The sequence below is a fragment of the Verticillium dahliae genome, genomic scaffold (assembly GCF_000150675.1).
Source record: "Verticillium dahliae VdLs.17 supercont1.7 genomic scaffold, whole genome shotgun sequence".
NCBI lineage: Eukaryota > Fungi > Ascomycota > Sordariomycetes > Glomerellales > Plectosphaerellaceae > Verticillium > Verticillium dahliae.
Window position 1 is genome coordinate 810,829 of NW_009276917.1, and position 18,739 is coordinate 829,567.

The window sequence follows — 18,739 nt, forward strand, 5'->3', positions numbered from 1 at the left end:
GTTGACTTCTTTCCACCGGCAATCCCATCATCTCGACATTTCATCAGTGTTTCCAGCCAGAAACGGGATCTAAAAAACCTGATGTCTCCTATAATGTCTTGAACGAAAGACACGACTGTTACGCGATGCAACCTAGGGTCAGCCACAACTCCACCTCCGGCCCATTACTCAAAATGGAAATAAGCCGCACCTACGGCCGCGGCGAAGCCCAAGGCATATCCCCGCACGAGTCTGGGGGCCGGTTAGTTTCCCCATGGGATCCAAAGGCCAGTGTACATTGGTGCTCTTGGATCGTGGTCCCAAGTGCTCATCCCGATAACTATAAAAGCACTTGCCCGCTAGAAGCACAAGTTGAAGGATGGATGTTTACCGACTAAACACCTGGAGACCAGCGACAAATCCCCAGCATCCAATTCAGCTATCAATTAGCAAACAAGCTTCTCAATGGATTCAGAGAAACAAGACCGCCCCAATGCTGAGCATGGAGCTCCCACCCGAGAAGTTGAAGATGCGGCGACCCTCGCTACGCGCCTTGAGCGGCAGATGACTGTTCGTCAGTCTCTGCGTTTCTGGCCAAAGGCTATCATGTTCTCTTTGATCGTTTCTCTTGCAATCATCATGGAGGTGTGTATATATGAATCCAGAGAATCGTTCTTACACTCACTCGTTTTTAGGGCTATGATACCAACTTGATGTCCAACTTCTATCCCTTTCCCATGTTCCAAAAACGCTTTGGCGATCAGGTCGACAAGGATGGGAATCCTCTGATCAGCGCTCAGTGGCAAACCATCATCAACAACTCTGGCCAGGTGAGCTAATTCATTTCCTCCATTCTAATATCATCGGCTAATATGAGACCATTCGCAGGCTGGATCCATCCTTGGCCTCTTCATTAATGGTGTAATCACCGAATGGATCGGATATCGCTGGACGATGCAGGTTGCTATGGTTGCAATGATCGGTGCCATCTTTATTCCGTTCTTCTCGACTGGTCTTCCCATGTTCGTCGCGGGAGCGGTGTGCCAGTCGATCCCGTGGGGCATCTTTCAGACCCTTGCCGTCACTTATGCAGCTGACATCTGCCCTCTGGCCCTCCGCCACTACATGACCTCTTGGGTAAGATGACTGGGCGATAGACCAGTGGTTTACAATATACTGAACAGATGCAGATAAATATGTGTCGGGTCATCGGTCAGCTTATTTCCATTTGGCGTCTTGAACGGCCTCCTTTCACGCTCGGACGAGTGGGCCTACCGCATCCCGTTCGCGCTGCAATGGGTGAGTTCTGAAGCTGAACACCCTGCTTCCACCTTTGAATAAAAGGGCTTACAGAAACAGATCTGGCCTGTTCCCATCATGACTGGGACCTACCTTGCTCCCGAGAGCCCCTGGTGGCTCGTCAGGCATGGACGATACGAGGAGGCGAAGAAGGCTGTCTCCAGCATGACCACCCCGCAGGCTGATGTTGAATTCGACCTCGACGCCCACATCGAGACGATGCGTGTTACAACCCAGTTCGAGAGAGAGAATTCTGCCGGTGCTCACTACTGGGATTGTTTTCGCGGTTCCAACCTGTAAGTGATCAGCCTCGGAACTTGTCCGGTTGTCGGCTGCTGATCAAGTCTCCGACAGTCGGCGCACTGAGATTGCGTGCGTGGCTTGGCTCACGCAGGCATTCGCCGGCACGCCCTTTATGGGTTTCGGCGTCCAATTTATGATCCAAGCCGGCTTGTCTGCTCGTCACGGCTTTGCCATGAATCTCAGACAGACAGGCCTGGGTCTCCTGGGATGTATTCTGGCCATGTGGGTTCTCACGCGATTCGGGCGTCGGACAATTTACCTCGTAGGTCTGGGCTTCGCCTGTGTTGATCTGACCATTATCGGTATCCTTGGAATTCCAACCGAATCGTCATCAACATCTTGGGCGGTCGGCGCCCTCATGGTCACTATGGTTATCTTCTACTAAATTACCATCGGTCCAGCCTGTTATACGATCGTGGCAGAGATTCCGTCAACTCAGTTACGTATCAAGACTGTGGCATTCGCGCGAGCCTGCTACAATGCTGGAGGCTTCATCACCAACGTCATCATGTCACGCATGCTGGGTAAGAACGCCTGGAACTGGGGTGCCAAGAGTGGCTTCTTCTGGGCAGGCCTTGCGGGTCTCTTCTTCGCCTGGACATGGTTCCGTCTGCCCGAAGCCAAGGGTCTGACTTACGCGGAACTGGACTTGCTGTTTGAACACAAGACAAGGACTCGTGGGTTCTCTCAGCAGGCGGCGGACATGCTTAAGCCAGAGCTCGAGGAAGTCGGCACCAGAAAGCCTCTCAGTTGAAGAGCATAGTGTCGCCTCATGGCATGTTTCAATCAACGCCAATCAAGCACAAGGTACTTTATCAATAGTTCAGCTCAAGTGGAAAGATCTACCTCTTTGCCACATGTTTGCGGAAGAGCGACAAAATGATTTATTATACCATTTAGCATGAGGCGCGTCGTCTGTTCTGTGATTTTAGTTGGGCATGAGAAACACTGAACGCGGAAACACTTGAGACGAGCAGTGTTATGGAACTTAAACCTAGGGACAAACAACGCCCTTTGAGGCAGTTACTTCATGATCAAGTGGTCTTCCCTACCAAGGACGCTGCCTGCAAATTTGCCCGCCGAAATGAGTTTCATCACCGATCGGCCCTTTAGACCAGCGGTTCCAAAGCTCCTCGTTGACTAACTTGAACCGCAGGGACATCTCGAACGAGGCTCACCCACTTTGGTAACACCGACGCGGCCACCCATTTCCCATGGAACTGTGCCTTGACGTGCAGTGGAAGCTGCAAATCGGCCACCGGTTCTCGAATTCTTTCGTGTCCAGCACAACCAAGTCATTGCGGTTCGCACCACGGCGCACCACGGCACTCAACCATGGAAATGACCCAGCCGTCGCCCTCAGACGCATCCGGGCTCCGCGGTACAAAGACGGGCTCCTACACGAGCGGAGTCATCACCGGCATAAAACCAGCGGGTTTTGCCAGTCTTGTGGCTGTGCATGGCCAGGCCATTGAGGCCGTGGAAGATGTTTCTGCCGCCGTCTGACCTGTTGGGCATGAAGACGTTGAGGAAGATGTATTTATAGTTGGACGTCATGAAGAATTCGTCCATTCGCGGGAACTCAGAAGGCACGTCTAGAATGACGAAGGGTCCTGGTATTGTAGAGCCGCTGGGCTGACTGAGTTCCATCTCCCAGGGCACAAAGTCGGCCTTGGCGTCGGGCGCTGGCATTCTCTTGTCGCTGGGAGGGTTGGTGGCTTGCAAAACTCCTCCTCGACAAGGCAACGCCCTCGACAGCAGAAGAGGGCGGGAAAGCCTTCAACCGGGACTCCATGGAAGGCGTCAATGACTTTGTTAGGAGGTTGGCCGAGTTGCGCATGGAGTAACCGTTCCGCCCGACGCAGAGGGCCCGAGCGACATGTATATCATCTTTTTACCTCTCTAGTTAACGAGAGACGTGGCGATGTCTAACTGGCACTGAAATAGAAACCACCAAACTGTAAGTGAAAAAAGCGGAATGGAACTTTCCAGGTGATGTGGGTATACATCGTTTCATCCGAAAGTCAACCTTGTGATAGGGCAGACGAACATGCTTGGTTAGGGTCCTGGTCGTAGCTTCGGCGATTGCAAAAGTATAATAAAAACTGTCCTCGACTAAAAGATTCCGCCTGTTCATGCCGGGCCACCCGGGCCTCCCGGGCTCGGCGCAGGGGCGGAGAATATGCCCGCAGAAAGTGGCAGCGGATCACGGCGCCACATGCCGAACGAGCTGCCCAAGAGTAGAAGACCATCGGTTCTCGATCTCCCCTGGAAAGGAGCGCCGTATTCAGTGAAGCAACCAAGAGATCCCGGGCCCCGATCACCACGGTCTCGTGATCTTGGAGAGGGGTAGTCCGGCTGGGACGATGAGGCCACGTCAAGCGCTTCAATACCTTGGGCTGCTAATGGGTAGTGCCGCCTCGCGATGCAACCCCCAGACGGCGCTTTCACGGCTGAGGCGTGCCGGATCGCCCAGCGCTCCTGGCATGAGACGTCATTGCCGTGACGTTGCGGTTCGCACTAATTGGTGCGGGAATGTCTTGCAGAGGCGAGTTAGGAAGTCGATTACGCCTGTTTCTGTGTTTGCTTGTTCGTATACATAGTACATGTAGACATGGGCGATGTCACGTCGGCAGGTAAGTAGGCATCGTCGGCGACGCGGTGTGCTCTATTGCCCCGCGACGCTCGTGACGAACAGACTCCGGGTACAGGAAGGTGTCCAGCCTGAATGCGGACCATAAAAGAGAGTTGATATCCCGGCCACAGACTCACAAGAGTCCGGTAAATCCAGGCTCACGAGGTCTTTCGTCGTGGCCTTTCTCAACCTCCAAGTCTCCTCATCATGCAGTTCTCGCAGCGAAACGCTCGCCCCTCTTGGGCCCTCGCCCTGGGTCTCGCGACCTCAGGCGCGCTCGTGGCCGCCGGACCCTGCGACAGCTACGCCAAGGGCAACACGCCCTGCGTCGCGGCGCACAGCACGACGCGCGCCCTATACGACGCCTTCACGGGGTCCCTCTACCAGGTGAAGCGCGGCTCGGACGGCGCAACCACCGACATTGCACCCGTGTCGGCCGGCGGCGTCGCCGATGCCGGCCGTCAGGACAGATTCTGCGCCGGCACGACGTGCGTCATCACGGTCATCTACGACCAGTCCAAGAACAACAATCACCTGACGCAGGCGCCGGGGGGCGACTTTGCCGGCCCAGAAGCCAACCGCGCCGACAACCTGGCGAGCGCCATCGGGGCGCCGGTGCAGCTCTTTGGTAACAAAAAGGCGTACGGCGTCTTCATCGCCCCGGGCACGGGGTACCGCAATAACGTGGCGCAGCGCACGGCGCGTGGTGATGCGGCACAGGGCATGTACGCCGTGGTCGACGGTACGCACTTCAACGGCGGCTGCTGCTTCGATTACGGCAACGCCGAGACGAGCACGAGCAACACGGGCAACGGGCACATGGAGGCCATCTACTTTGGCGACAGCACGGCGTGGGGCTCCGGCTCCGGGAGCGGGCCGTGGGTCATGGCCGACCTCGAGAACGGCCTGTTCTCGGGCCACAACGCCAAGAAGAACGACGCCAACCCGTCGCTGTCGCATCGCTTCGTCAGCGCCGTCGTCAAGGGAGGGCCCAACAAGTGGGCCGTCCGCGCCGGCGACGCCACGGCCGGCGACTTGTCGACCTTTTACAGCGGCGTGCGGCCCGCCGGCGGCTACGATCCCATGAAGAAGGAGGGCGCCATTATACTCGGCATTGGTGGCGATAACAGCGTCAGCGCCCAGGGCACCTTTTACGAGGGCGTCATGACGTCGGGCTACCCGTCCGACGCCACGGAGAAGGCCGTCCAGGATGACATCGTCGCGGCGGGCTACAAAGTCGCGCCGCTGTCGTCGGGGCCCCAGTTGTCCGTCGGCGCCCGCGTCTCGCTGCGCGCCACTTCGTCCTGCTGCACGACGCGCTACCTGGCGCACGCGTCGACGGGTACCGGCGTCGACACGCAGGTCGTCTCTTCGTTGAGCGCCGAGACGCTGCGGAAGCAGGCGACGTGGACGGTGCGCACCGGCCTCGGCAATAGCGGCTGCTTCTCCTTTGAGTCGGTCAGCAACCCCGGCAGCTTCATCCGCCACCACAACTTTGCGCTCCGGGTCGACGTCGACGACAGCAGCAAGTCGTTCCGCGAGGATGCCACCTTTTGCACTGAGGCGGGTCTCAACGGCCAGGGCAGCTCGATCCGCGCCTGGGGCCACCCCACGCGGTACATTCGTCACTTTGCCAATGTCGGATATGTGGCCAGTAACGGCGGCGTTCACACCTATGATGCTGCTCGTGAGTTCAATAACGACGTAAGCTGGGTGCTTGGTGCTGGACTATCCTAGTCGGTGGCCATTCCCTTCGACCAAGGCGCCTGGAGAAATGAAGCAGACCTACTTACCGTAAAAAGACATATCGTCAACATTGGCGTTGGGCACACCAACCGGGTTTGATCGATTGAATTAGATCTATATGCTTGTGATACCCTGCTGGACGTTTTGGCTTCCATTGTTGCCTCCAGTTCATGCCACGCTGTCGTTTCCTCGTCATCTCGTAGCACCTCAGACGCTTCTCTTGTCCAAGAAGTTGACCCATTCACACTTGCAACCTCCGTCTCCTCCGTCAAAGCCCCCAAACGAAGTGTCGTTTCTCGCTCTGGGGTTCACCAGCGTCCCTCCAAACCCAATGTTGTTCGCAATGAGCTTGGGGTCGCTCGTGTCGATCCTCTGCCGGCTGTCAACCTTCCAGTGCCACACCACCTTCTCAAGAGGCTGGCCTCCGTGCGTATCCATTGTCACGGTGATGGGGTACGGCATCGTCCCCGGCCGGTCCGTCGCCTCGCCCGACCCAGTATCAAATCGACCCCGCTCAGACAGCAGCTGCGTCGTGTTCTCACGGCGCGTCCAGATCTGAACGAGGAACCGCGTCTGCGTCCAGGTGACGATGAAGCTCGCCTCTGAAAGACGGGCGCCGCCCTCTTCGTCAAGCGGCACATTGCTCTCGCCATCACCTCCTCGGGCAGGGTCCGTTCCGTTGAGGACTGTGACGGAGCGCAGGTAAATGCTGCGTGTGAAATAGGTGTAGAAGCCGTAGTGCTCTGTGTCAAGGCCGCGGTCGTACAGGCGGATAGGCTGCTGAAAGGATTTTGGCATGAAAGTGGCTGGCGCCGCGCTACCATCCTCGTTGAGCTCGGGCTCAGGAAGTTCGACGGGAAAGTCGGACGGCAGGTTTGAGTCCTGTCGCTTGCTGAGCACATTTGGCCCAACCGTGCTGTTTACTGTGTCGAGGATGCTGAAGTAAAATGGCGTCGGTTCGCCGGCCTTGTCGTCGGAGATGATGCCATCTGTCGTGTTACCCAGAAAGTACATTTCTTCGAATGATGGGGGCGCCGGACTAGGATTGAAGGCTTGACCATCTTGCCGCTTCCTGAGGGCTGCTCGAGCTCTGGCGATGATGCCACCGCCTCCTCTTGGCTCGCGCGTGCGACCTCGATCTGGTCGCGGGGGGCTGCCATTGGGAATGTTCCAGGGCTCACTCGTGTCGTTGTTGTACTGGATCTGCATGAAGAAGCTTGGCTGGTTGGGCCGGAAAGGGGCAACAGAATCGTGCTCTTCTTTGGGAAGTGCACAGCTCCATATCGTCGTGGGCTGTGTACAGCCTGTTATGGCAGCCGAGTTGTCTGGTCCAATTACTGTGAGCGGGCCCGTGGGCATCGGCGGGAAGTCGGTCAGGTTGACGAAGATGCTTGGCACCTCAACGACATTCTTACCACGCGGGATCAAGGTGACACAAAGAACGACAACGAGAACAATGAGAAGAATGGAGCCACAGCAGACACCGAGGCAGACACGTCTCCTTTTCCGACCTTCACGACCAGAGCGACCGAAACAACCGTTGGACGGCATGCACCCACGGCCGCGCCAGAAGCCACCGATCTTGCGGGCGACGACCTCTTCCTTCTCGTGTCGGCGCCTCTCGCGCTCGACCTCTTGGCCGGGCCCAGCGGCGGCCGTAAAGTGTTCCTGAGGCAGATAGGTGCCAGGTTGTCGGGTTGGCATAGTCGAGGTGCCTGTGGCTGGGGTGAGTGGAATGTCGGTCAAGGAGATACCGCCACGAGAGCTCATTGTTCCATTGATCGCAGGGGACGCAGGGTTCGGAGAAGAAGGATAGAGGCTCTGGAGGGGATGGCCTGTGGGGAATACGGCTCGGTATCTGACTGCGTCTTGCTTGTTAGGCGGTGAATATGGCGGGGGCTGATCTGAGGGAGTTCGAAGGCCTTGTGGCGTATTCATCGTCTTCTCAGTCTGTTCCGCAAGCCGTGGGGTACCTGACCTCGACGAAGAAGCAGGCGATGGGGTACGCGCATTCAAGAAGGGGGATGGAGTTCTTCGGGGGGTAGGGATCCTGACTATAGGCGTGTGGTCATGTCGGGGCGAAGGCTTTGGAGATGCTGGTAGTCCAGGTATAAATGTCGAAGAGGGCGGATCGTCCAACTTGAAAGACTGTGCAACCTGAGTCTTTTCGGCGTTCGGCTTGGAGAGTGAATCAGGTGATAGGCTGCCTTTCGGGAACCGTGACTCCTGAGCTTCACGAAGAGGGCTCGTCTTCTCGGTGAATGGGGTGACGATGGTATCCCACCACCCCCGCGTCTGTGTTTCAGCGCTGGAAGGGCTCTTGGAAACACCCTTTGCCTTGTTGGTCTTGCTAGTAGTGACAGCCATACTGCTTCCATCCTCTTCAAACAGTGTGCAGAGACTGCCACCGTCGTTTTCGTCGTCGTCGTCTTTTTGTTGAAGCACAACGGGCCACAGCAACCTCTGGTGTTTTGAACGTCGAAGGCACAGCAGGCACAGGCGGGGCGTCATAGGCAATAGGTGCCCCGTAACTGGTAGCCTGTGAATAGATGCTTGATGTGTGTCGAGGTGACTGGAACGGTGAAGTGGTGTCAGGGGTATCAGGGCTCCACACGGACCGTTGCTGTGAAGGAGTCATGGGGCTGGTCGTGTTTCCAGGCTGCTGCGGTTTTGCTGGGTGGCGCAAGTGAGGATGGGGAGTTGGTGCCTCCAAGGGTGTGGCAAGCATGTGTGCATGGGCATCCGTGTTGCCGTTGCCACGCTGGGCTAGGTCCGAGGGAAGAGCGATGCCGATGACAATGGGGCGATCGTTTGGGGAGAGGTCCTGTTCGAGGGGGCTCCGAGTGGTGGCGCTTTGAGGGGATTTGGTCGTGTTCTTCCTGGAGAACCAGTTCCAGTTGCCTACAGAGGCGGACGACGGCTCACCTTCGAGTGCCTTGAGGGCGGCAGCATCCACAAACTTGCCTCTCGCGCGATGTGGGCTGTTGGCCAGATGGTTTTGACGACGGAGCTCGGCCATGTTGGTCACGACCTTGATGCCGGCTTTGGCATTTTGGTCCCTCTGCCTGTGGCGGGATTTCAGTCTCCTCAGCCTGTGGACGGATTGTCGTGACAGTGATACGCGGGAGGTGGTAGGCTTCGAGGGCCTGAGAGGACTGGGCATGGCGGCCTTGTCGGCGATGAGGGCCTGCTCGTCGTCCATGATAGGCGTCACCACTTCTTCATCCTCCCAGTCTTCCCAGTTGTCCCTTCCGCCGTCGCTCCGGCTGTCCTCGTCATAAGCGGGTGGTCTCGGCGAAGAGCTGTTGGTGGCCATGTTCTTGTGTAGGTAAGGTAGTGAAGGGGTTGGTTTGTGATGAAGGACCGTAAGCAGAGCAGCACGCAGCGATCCAACTCGAGGCGGATGCACGAATTTGATGGAAAGAATGAATGGATTGTTTTGCTTGGGATGTCGAGAGGCGAAGGGTCAGAGGCTGGTTGAATGATGAGACCAAGCGTATCGGCAGTGGCTGTGGATTAAAAGAGTGACAGTATCGAAGCAGAATAGACAAAGGAGATTGGATCACCAAGGAGGAAGGCCCAAGGAAGCAACGCGTCTGGCGGAAAAAGAAGACCAACAAGAACAAGAACAAGAACAAGAAGAGAGCGTTGTTCACGAACAATAGTCACAATAGAAGGTCTGGAGGCAGCAACTGAATAGCCTTTGCATCAAGACGGGGCAATGGAGAACTGATGAATGGCTGGCCAGGCGGGTTCATCCACTTCGACGCACGACAGCCAACGAGCGACGAAGGCGCGGCAGGAGCAGCTTGGCTCTCATTTGACGGCTGGCGGCGACCTTGCCTCGATGCGCCGGATGCCATCACGACTCTCGAAGATGTATGGCTGGCTGGTGTTGAGGGCGTATGAGCAAGCGCCGACAACAAGGCAAGGAGCCTCGTTGATTGGCTCTCGTGGCGCCGGGCTCCTAGGAGCAACGTAGTTTGGCAATACGAACTACGTGTTGCGGGTCCGCTCGTGAGAAAGTCTTGGCGATGAGACAGATCTACGTTTGCGATGCATCGTTCGTCTGGAGGGACGCCTGGGCCCGGTGAGGGGATGAAGGCGAGGAAGAATTGACTGACGATTGTTGAGGAGTGCGTCGCTGCCTCGAGGAACGCGAGGTCACGTGGTGTCGACGCAGGTACGCACGTAGCCAGGTGCGGGGTACGGGTGTACATGGTAGGCGTGGCAGGTGCAGTGAAACACCAGACTCTGGAATACCTACCTAGGTAGGTAGGTACCGGTCTACTATGAATGGGTATCTCGAGGTACCTACCTAGGTAGCTCTGATCAATAGAGCCTCTCGTTACCTCCCTTACTCAGATGTCCTCTGTTGCACCTCAATCATCAATCCAATTGTCGACCATACCCACCACACCGGCAGCTCCAAATCAAAGCCGACAAACAATGTCATCCTTGCGAGACTCCAATGGGCGCTCGGTCTGCCGTGCCGCTTGTGTGTCCCACCTGTCAGGGTCTTGCCATGGCATCCCTGTCCTGCCATTGTCAGTGAGACTGTTTCGTTCTCAGTTCAACAGCCATTTGAGTAACCCAGGATTGGATTACCCTTGGCAATCCCTTCACTTTCTCTTGCCTGGACACAAGAGCGTGTTGGTATCTTTACTCGCAGGCCGACGAACATGTTTGCTGATCTCGACCTGGACATTGACTTCACTATAGAGGCTTCACTATAGGGTGTACCATGTACCTGACATGTACCGAGCAAGCACTGCGGGCAAACGGGAGGACCCCTGAACCTGAGTGACTGGCAGGTTCCCCAATCGCAGCCGCCGCTCCGGGCGATGGTGGCTCGCCCCTATTAGCAAGGAGCCTTTTGGCTGGCCGTCTCGGCTCCTTTGCTAGGTACCTGGGGAGGTACCTGCCTGCTGTACCTAGACCCTCAGAAATCGCCCGAGCACTAAACCTACCGCATGGAGAAGACAACACCTAGCCCAAAAGCAAAATCGCCAAAGACTATTACTCGAGATGACATGAGCGAAAATACGACCGGCCTTGTCTTCCCGTCTTCGTTGACCCTCCATCCGTCATGTCTCGGTCCCCTTGGCAAACTTTGACACTCGATTGAGAGAAAGCCCCCGACAGCCACAAAACGAGCCCGCTCCAGCCAAGAGATCTACATGTACCACGCTCATTATCTCCATAACCATCACCATCGACAGCATCACCTCCCAAGTCCTGCCCAGGCATCGCCTGAAATCTGTAACTGCTAGTCTCGCACGGCCGTACATCACAGACGACTATCGGCCACCACTACCACCTCCGCCGACACTCCTCACCAGTGGCACTGGTGCTGCCGCCGCCTCGAGTCCATCGATCCATCCTAGCACGTAGAATCGCTTTGCGACTGGCGCACCACAGAAGATCGTCGCCCTTGCTTCAACGCACCGCCCAAACGCCTTACCGTGGCCAAGGCCCCGAAACCAAAAAGGAAGAAAAAAAAACCCACTACGACCAAATCCAACCCCCCCACCACCTCTTATTTCCATCCCATCTCCTCTTCCCGTCTCGTTGTCACCTGGAGGATCCCCGTCCTCCGGTAACAACACCCGCATTCCACCAACCTGGCGCCTCCATCCCCCCCAGCCGCCTCGTCCTCGTCCTCCGTGTCGTCGGCCAACGATCGACGACCCCCCGCTTCTCATCAACGCCGTCGCTCCTCCCTCAGCTTGGGCATTGACGTCGCCTCCGCTGAACGCCGCGGCCCCCAGTACCTGGGGGTGCAGGGCCAATCTTCAAACCTGCCGCCCATACCAGGTACGTGCCCAACACTGTCGCCAATGTCGTTCGTCCCAACCGCGTCTCCCTTGGTTTTCTCCTCCCTCCGCACAACCTTCTCGTGTCTGACAAGATTTCGCTTGCTGACGTTGTGTCCCCTTTCTTTCCTGCAGGCACCCCCGCCGAGCCCGATCCCATGTCTCTCTCGCGCAGCCCGTCACCCCATCCCGGCGGCGGCTGGGCGAGTCCCGGCCTCAACTACAACAGCGGTCGCAACAGCCCGACTGGCTCCTTTCCCTTCGCCTCGCCCGGCGGCATCTCTGCGCCATGGGAGGCCACCAAGATGAGGACTCTCGGCGTCACTGGCTACCCGTCCTTCTCGACGCACAACCAGGGCTTCTTCCAGCGTCACATGCGCCGCATCTCGAGCAGCCTGCCGCGCTTCGGCCAAGCAAGTCAGCCGCCGTACGGAGGTTTCAAGGACAAGCAAAACCATGGGCCATGGTCCGTACAGAACCTGCCTCTCGTCGGGAGGATGCAGAGGCGGGCCGCTCGCATGAAGAGGAAGACAAAGATCCGTCTGGCCATACTCTTCTTCATACTCTTCGCCGTCTGGGTCTTTTATCACAGTCGTAAGTCGAGGCCAGCCTCTGTCTAGGCGCATGCATCGGCAGCTAATAGTTCGGGCAGCTCTCGTCTACCACTGGCGACGGACGTCATGGCTCGGCGGAGGCCAAAAGTACGTTATCGTTCTGGCGGCGAATGTCGGAGGCGGCGTCATGGAATGGAAGGGCGCGCGAGAATGGGCGATAGAGAGAGACAGCGTCAAGAACAAGAAAGCGTACGCCGCCCGGTGGGGCTACGAACTGGAAATCGTCGACATGAGCACCAAGAAGCGATATGCGCACGAGTGGCGCGAGGGCTGGGAGAAGGTTGACTACGTACGCAATGCCTTGAGGAAATACCCAAAGGCAGAATGGTAAGTGGCTTTCGTTCACCGTTTGATTGTCTCGGCTAACGTGGCATCACAGGGTCTGGTGGCTGGACCTCAACACCTTCATCATGGAGCCCTCGTACTCACTGCAGAGCCATATCTTCAACAACCTTGCGAAGAACACGTATCGCGACATTAACGAATTCAATCCCCTCAACATTTCGCATCCCTTCGCCGAGGAATATCTCGACCCCTTGTCCCGCAGCCCCGTGGGCGACGGCAAGCCGGAATCTATCAACCTTATCCTCTCCCAGGACTGCGCCGGCTTCAACCTCGGTTCCTGGTTCCTGAGGCGTGGCGCCGTCTCGGACCAGCTCATGGACATCTGGTGGGATCCCGTCGCCTACGAACAGAAGCACATGGACTGGACGCACAAGGAGCAGGACGCGCTGCAGCAGATGTACAGCACGCAGCCGTGGGTGCGTCAGCACACGGCCTTCCTCCCACAGCGCTCGATCAACGCCTTCCCCGCCGGCGCCTGCGGCGACGACGGCAAGGACCCGCGCTACCATTACAGCCAGGACGAGCGCGACTTTGTCGTCAACATGGCGGGCTGCGAGTGGGGCCGCGACTGTTGGGGCGAGATGTTCCACTTCCGCCAGCTGAGCTATTACCTGAACCGCAATCTCTGGGAGCGCTTCAAGGAGGACCTCATTGCCGTCCTCTGGTTCAAATTGACGGGTCAGCACGTCAGGCTGTGAGGGTTGCGGGGGGGGGCCATCCACGTGTTCTTACATTTTATCCCTTTTATTTCCCCCCTTTCTGCATCCAGCCAATGCTGGGGAGTTTTCCGCGGCTGGCCAACTGCCGTTCTTTTTTTTTTCTTTTTTTTTTGTTTATTTTGCATCTCAGGGGTGTTCTTTCATGCATTGGGTTCTGCCGTCTTGGCGCGTTTTCGTGGTCATCTTGTATACCCCCTCCCTTTTCCCCCTCTGGTTCATGTTACGCCCTGGGATTTCACGGGGTTCACTCCCAGTTCTCTTTTTTTCCGGGCCTCGGTTGCAATGTCATGACAGGCATGAATGGACGTAGAAGGTATCATGGATAGACGGTGGTTTTAAGCGAGCTCGTTACTCGTTAAGAAGAGGAGGAGACGGGGGATATTTCGCGGTGTTGTAGCTTTTACGAAGGGGCGAATCGACGACTTGTTGTACATGAGGTGACACTGCCGTGATTTGGCAGATGTGGCAGGCAGCTTGACGGCCGTGACAGGGGATGTTGTGTAACTGTGTGAGATGATGGGACAGTGGTTGCTGTTGCGTCAGGCTTGGTAGTGGTGCAGGTCCTGCGAGAGAAGCGGTTGCACATGCCTAATGAGGCGAGTGAGTGGGGGTGTACGAACTGATGGCTGTCGTGTATTCTAGTGGTCCATCAAGGATCATGAGCAAGAGTAAAAGTCCCCGTATAGTACGGGCTGATATTTCTGTCTTGCGGTCTAGCTATTGGCGTCGTCCCTGGGCACCCGGACCTCTGGCTCATGGTCCATTAAGCGGTCATTCGGAATCGTGACCGGGATATCCAGTCAGGAAAACCAGATACTCCGCTGTTCATATGGCTGCTGAGGGATGTGCTCGGAGAATAAGGAGCTCCTCATGGCCAATAGTCATTCTTCAGTGTGGCGGACGAATCGTTTCTTCAAGCGAACAAGTGGGTCATGTTCGGATATTCTTGGTGAGCGTCTCGGAAGTATGATTCGGAAGCATTTCTCGGATGTATACTCCTTCCTCATGGCGTTCATTGGGTCCACACGCAAGGAGGAGGGGTTCGTCATCAGCCTAGCTTCTCTCCTTGGCTTTCCATCCAGTGTTCTGAGTGACGATCCATCGCTATTCCATACGGATTATTTCGGTTTCATCTCGACCGATGCTGTGAATACTTGCACCGAGTCCATGGATTCCCCGGATCGGAGACTGAAGAGGAGGAGGGGGCCATGACGCGACCTCGACAAATAGGTCCATGAACCCGATGGCGGCTCTCAGTCGACCTTTCCTCCTACATCATCCACATCACCTTGGGCCGAGTTGCAGTCTCCTTCCTCACACTTGAACCCGCTATCATGTCGTTACCAACCGTTACAGACGTCCGCTTCGAGCATCACAGACCAGGCCAGGCTCTCGGAGTCGACGACACCAGGCCGCGCTTATCATGGCGCTTCGCAGAGACCCCGAACAACTTCTCGCAGGAATGATACGAGGTCAAGATTGAACGCATCATCGGCGCCCAAGTCAACCACCTCGGCAGCGTCAAGGTCATCTCCCCAGAATCCCGCCTCGTGCCCTGGCCGCTCGAGCAGCCGCTGGCCTCCCGCACGCGATGCAGCGTCAGCGTGCGCGCCCGCCAACAGGCACAGCAGGAACACACCGCCTGGAGCGATCCCGCTATCCTTGAGACGGGACTCTTGCATCGGAGAGACTGGTCGGGGCAGCTGATCTCTGCGCCGTGGGCCGGCGACGACATTGAGACGCCCCTGCCCGAGGATCTCTTCCGGAAGAACTTTACGTTTGACGCGCCGGTGCAGTCTGCGAGGCTTTACATCACGGCGCTGGGCGTGTATGAGGCTGAGATCAACGGGACGAGGGTCGGCGATCACTTTCTCGCGCCGGGCTGGACGTCCTATGACGCCCAGCTGATTTACCAGACACATGACGTGACGGATCTTCTTTCTTCGCGGGACAATTGTCTCGGCGTCCGCGTTGCCGAGGGTTGGTTCAAGGGACGTATCGGTTTCGAGGGCGGCCGCCGTAATATCTGGGGGCCGAGAACCGCCGTATTGGCGCAATTGGAGATTATCTTTGACGACGGCTCGACTCGTACAATCACCACCGACGACACCTGGACCGTCAACAAAGGCCCGATCCAGCGCTCCGAGATTTACGACGGCGAACTGTACGACGCGACGGCCAAGGTACCGGGCTGGTCGATCCCTGGCTTCGAAGCCAAGGGATGGGCCGCAGTCGATACCCTGCCCCCGATCGCAGATACCGTCCAGTTCCATGCGGGTGACGCCGAGCCGGTTCGACGGCTCGAAATCGTCAAGCCCAACGAAAAGATTACGACCCCGTCCCCGGAAGACGGTGCTTGACTTTGGGCAGAACCTCGTTGGCTACCTTCGGGTCAACAAAGTCAGAGGTCCCCGCGGCCACAAAATCACCCTGCTGCACGCCGGGGTTCTCGAAAAGGGCGAGCTCGGCATCCGGCCGCTGCGTGACTGCAAGGCCCGGGACATCTACGCCCTCCGTGGTGATGAGGCCGGCGAATCGTACGAGCCTCGCTTCACCTTCCACGGCTTTCGCTATGCCCAGGTCGACGACTGGCCATCTGCAGATATTGACATCCTCGACTCACTCGAGGCTGTGGTCTGCAATACCGACATGGAAGAGGCGGGAAACTTCACCTGCTCCGACGAAATGCTCAACAAGCTGTACTCCAACGTCCGCTGGGGTATGCGGGGCAACTTTCTTTCGGTGCCGACCGACTGTCCCCAGCGCGATGAGCAGCTGGGCTGGACCGGCGATCTCGCCCTATTCGCGCCGACGGCGACCTTCATCTACGATTGCACGGGGATCCTCAAGAACTGGCTCCGCGACTTGTGGGACGAACAGAAGCGGCAGGACGGCGTGCCGCCCATGGTCGTGCCGAACGTCGTTCAGGGGCACTTTATCTGGGGCAAGATCTGGCCGGCTGCCATCTGAAATGACGTGACCATCCTCGCGCCTTGGGCCCTCTGGGAAGAGACGAATGATCTGAACGTGCTCATCCCGCAATATGACTCCATGGTCGCTTGGCTTGACCAATTCCGAAGAACAAAACTGGCAGTGTACATCTGTGGGATTTTGCCGCCCCTCAACTTGGTGTAAGTCGACTGACTACTGGACATGTGGTGGTGTGATTATTTGCTGATCTTTTCAGGACTGGTTGGACCCAAACGCGTCCCCTCATGAGCCCTGGAAGGCCGTGACCGACCCTCCTCTGGTCGCCAATGCGTTCCTCATCTACTCTCTCGACGCCATGTCACAGATCGCCGGCTTGCTAGGCAAAGAGCTCGATGCGACCCGTTACCGTCAAGAGGCCGCCGCATGCCGTCTCGAGTTCGCCGCCGAGTACGTGTCGCCAAACAGCCGCCTCCCGTCGGACACGCAGACTGTCTACGCTCTCGCCATCACATTTAACCTCCTGACACCCGCTCAACTTGGCCGCGCCGGTGACCGCCTTGCCGAGATTGTCCGGCGCAACACGTTCCGCGTCGGTACCGGCTTCGCTGGCACCCCGTACATCTGCGAGGCGCTGGCCCAGACGGGCCACTCCGACGTCGCGTATGCCATGCTGACTGAGCGGGCGTGTCCGTCGTGGCTGTTCCCCGTCACCATGGGCGCGACGACCATGTGGGAGCGCTGGGACAGCATGCGCCCCGACGGCAGCGTCAACCCGGGCGACATGACGAGCTTCAACCACTACGCGTACGGCGCCGTGGCCAAATTCATGGTCGAGCGTCTTGCCGGTCTCAAGCGGGCGGAAGCTGGGTGGAAGAGAGCAAGGACGGAGCCAGAGGTTGGTGGAGACTTCACGTGGGCGAGGGCAGAGCATCTGACGCCCTATGGACGGATCGCCAGTTCGTGGCGGCTCGAGGGCAACGAGGGCAACTTGACGCTTACCATTGACGTGGTTGTGCCGCCGACTACGGAGATGGAGGTCGTGATCCCTGGCGACGAACCGAGGACCGAGATTGTCGGCTCGGGAGAGTGGTCGTTCAGCGTACCGTTTACGAGGCGGTATGAATGGCCTGTCAAGCCCATCTCGGCCATGCCTGTCTGAGACGCGGTTCTTTATGTGGTGTCTCATTCCGATGATCCGGCAGAGTTTGGGCTCCTATCCCAAGGTCACAAATATCTCGGGTACCTTCGTGGCGCTCCAAGTGCGTTACGTTGAGTTTACCAAAAGCCTCTGTAGATATATGCGTACATATATGAAGGAAGTCGTACTTATTCTGTCCATGAAAGCCCATGCTTTGCATGCTGCAATCCTTGAAACCATATGACGACCGGAAGAACTACCTCATGATGCCTGCCGCAACCTGGTCAGATCTTCCAAACGAGCTCCGGTGGGTCATCTTCAACTTGGTAAGGAAAGGTCACGAAACGCTAGAATCAAACCCCCACGAGCGAGCCGCCTACGCGACGATGTTCAGGCAATGCCAGGCCGTCTGAAAGCCGCGAGACGAAGCAGGAGACCGCCCGCGCGTTCCTCTAGGCGCTGGCGAGACTGCTGAAGCTGCTCGCACCATGGTCGACGTCGCCCGAGCGCCGCGGCGGCCTGGCGCTGGATCTCGCCGTATACTCGCCCAGCGACGCGAAGCAGACGTCCAACGAACTTAGCTTGACGGCACACTATGCATTTACGGCCGGCATCACGCTGCCCATGAAGCACGTGCGGGCTCCGCGTCCCGTCCGGCGAAGACGCGTGCCGGGTCAGATGCAGCATCCTCGACAGCAGACACAGCACTGCGGCAGGCACGGCAGGAGGCCGCGGACCTTCGCCACCGTCTGCGGCCCGGGGTGTCCCACTTTGTTTAAGATCATCCGCGTCACTGGAGAGGAGCAGAACATGCCCCCAACGCCTCGTCACCAAGCTCGTCATACGGCGCCAGTCCCACCGCCCCGTCGGCTCGGCCTCCATCGCCAGACTCATCAGCACGTGCCTCGCGAACCTCGACGCGCTGCACAGCCAGCGCTGGCACTGCAGGAACGCCTCCAGCGGTGATCAGTTGTACGGCGAGTCCCTCAAGAGACTGTACCTCTTCAGCGAGGCGGAGGCCGAAACGCAATAGATAAGTCCCTCCGCTGGCCCCTACGCCCTTGACCCAGCGGATATGCTCTGCAAGAAGGCGTTGACGCTGTGAAGCCAAAGATAACCCTCTTCCTCGACGCGATGGACTTCTCCGTGTACCTTTGGTTCAAGCCGCGCCGGGGGTCTCAAGCTCGAGTACCTCGTCTGACGTCGTCCCTCAG

General features: G+C 57.6%; 6 protein-coding genes across 6 annotated transcripts; 4 read left to right on the forward strand and 2 right to left on the reverse strand.

The window, feature by feature from the left end:
- Positions 1-444: 444 nt before the first annotated feature.
- On the forward strand, positions 445-2,335 carry VDAG_04334 (alpha-glucosides permease MPH2/3; the record flags this gene model as incomplete). Its single annotated transcript, XM_009650781.1, has 7 exons — positions 445-624; positions 675-809; positions 868-1,116; positions 1,246-1,278; positions 1,324-1,574; positions 1,633-1,883; positions 1,983-2,335. The coding sequence occupies 7 exons, from the start codon at positions 445-447 to the stop codon at positions 2,333-2,335; spliced, it is 1,452 nt and encodes a 483-aa protein (XP_009649076.1).
- A 605-nt stretch (positions 2,336-2,940) lies between these two features.
- VDAG_04335 (uncharacterized protein) lies at positions 2,941-3,273 on the reverse strand (the record flags this gene model as incomplete). The annotated part of the gene is made up of 1 exon (XM_009650782.1): positions 2,941-3,273. One exon carries the CDS (start codon positions 3,271-3,273, stop codon positions 2,941-2,943), a length of 333 nt encoding a protein of 110 aa, XP_009649077.1.
- A 1,150-nt stretch (positions 3,274-4,423) lies between these two features.
- VDAG_04336 (alpha-N-arabinofuranosidase) lies at positions 4,424-5,953 on the forward strand (the record flags this gene model as incomplete). Its single annotated transcript, XM_009650783.1, has 1 exon — positions 4,424-5,953. One exon carries the CDS (start codon positions 4,424-4,426, stop codon positions 5,951-5,953), a length of 1,530 nt encoding a protein of 509 aa, XP_009649078.1.
- A 216-nt stretch (positions 5,954-6,169) lies between these two features.
- Positions 6,170-9,278, reverse strand: VDAG_04337 (uncharacterized protein; the record flags this gene model as incomplete). Its single annotated transcript, XM_009650784.1, has 2 exons — positions 6,170-8,363; positions 8,440-9,278. 2 exons carry the CDS (start codon positions 9,276-9,278, stop codon positions 6,170-6,172), a joined length of 3,033 nt encoding a protein of 1,010 aa, XP_009649079.1.
- A 2,658-nt stretch (positions 9,279-11,936) lies between these two features.
- VDAG_04338 (galactosyltransferase) lies at positions 11,937-13,435 on the forward strand (the record flags this gene model as incomplete). Its single annotated transcript, XM_009650785.1, has 3 exons — positions 11,937-12,372; positions 12,422-12,719; positions 12,772-13,435. The coding sequence occupies 3 exons, from the start codon at positions 11,937-11,939 to the stop codon at positions 13,433-13,435; spliced, it is 1,398 nt and encodes a 465-aa protein (XP_009649080.1).
- A 1,355-nt stretch (positions 13,436-14,790) lies between these two features.
- Positions 14,791-18,491, forward strand: VDAG_04339 (alpha-L-rhamnosidase; the record flags this gene model as incomplete). Its single annotated transcript, XM_009650786.1, has 5 exons — positions 14,791-14,853; positions 14,929-15,639; positions 15,827-16,375; positions 16,644-17,540; positions 17,982-18,491. The coding sequence occupies 5 exons, from the start codon at positions 14,791-14,793 to the stop codon at positions 18,489-18,491; spliced, it is 2,730 nt and encodes a 909-aa protein (XP_009649081.1).
- Positions 18,492-18,739: the final 248 nt, after the last annotated feature.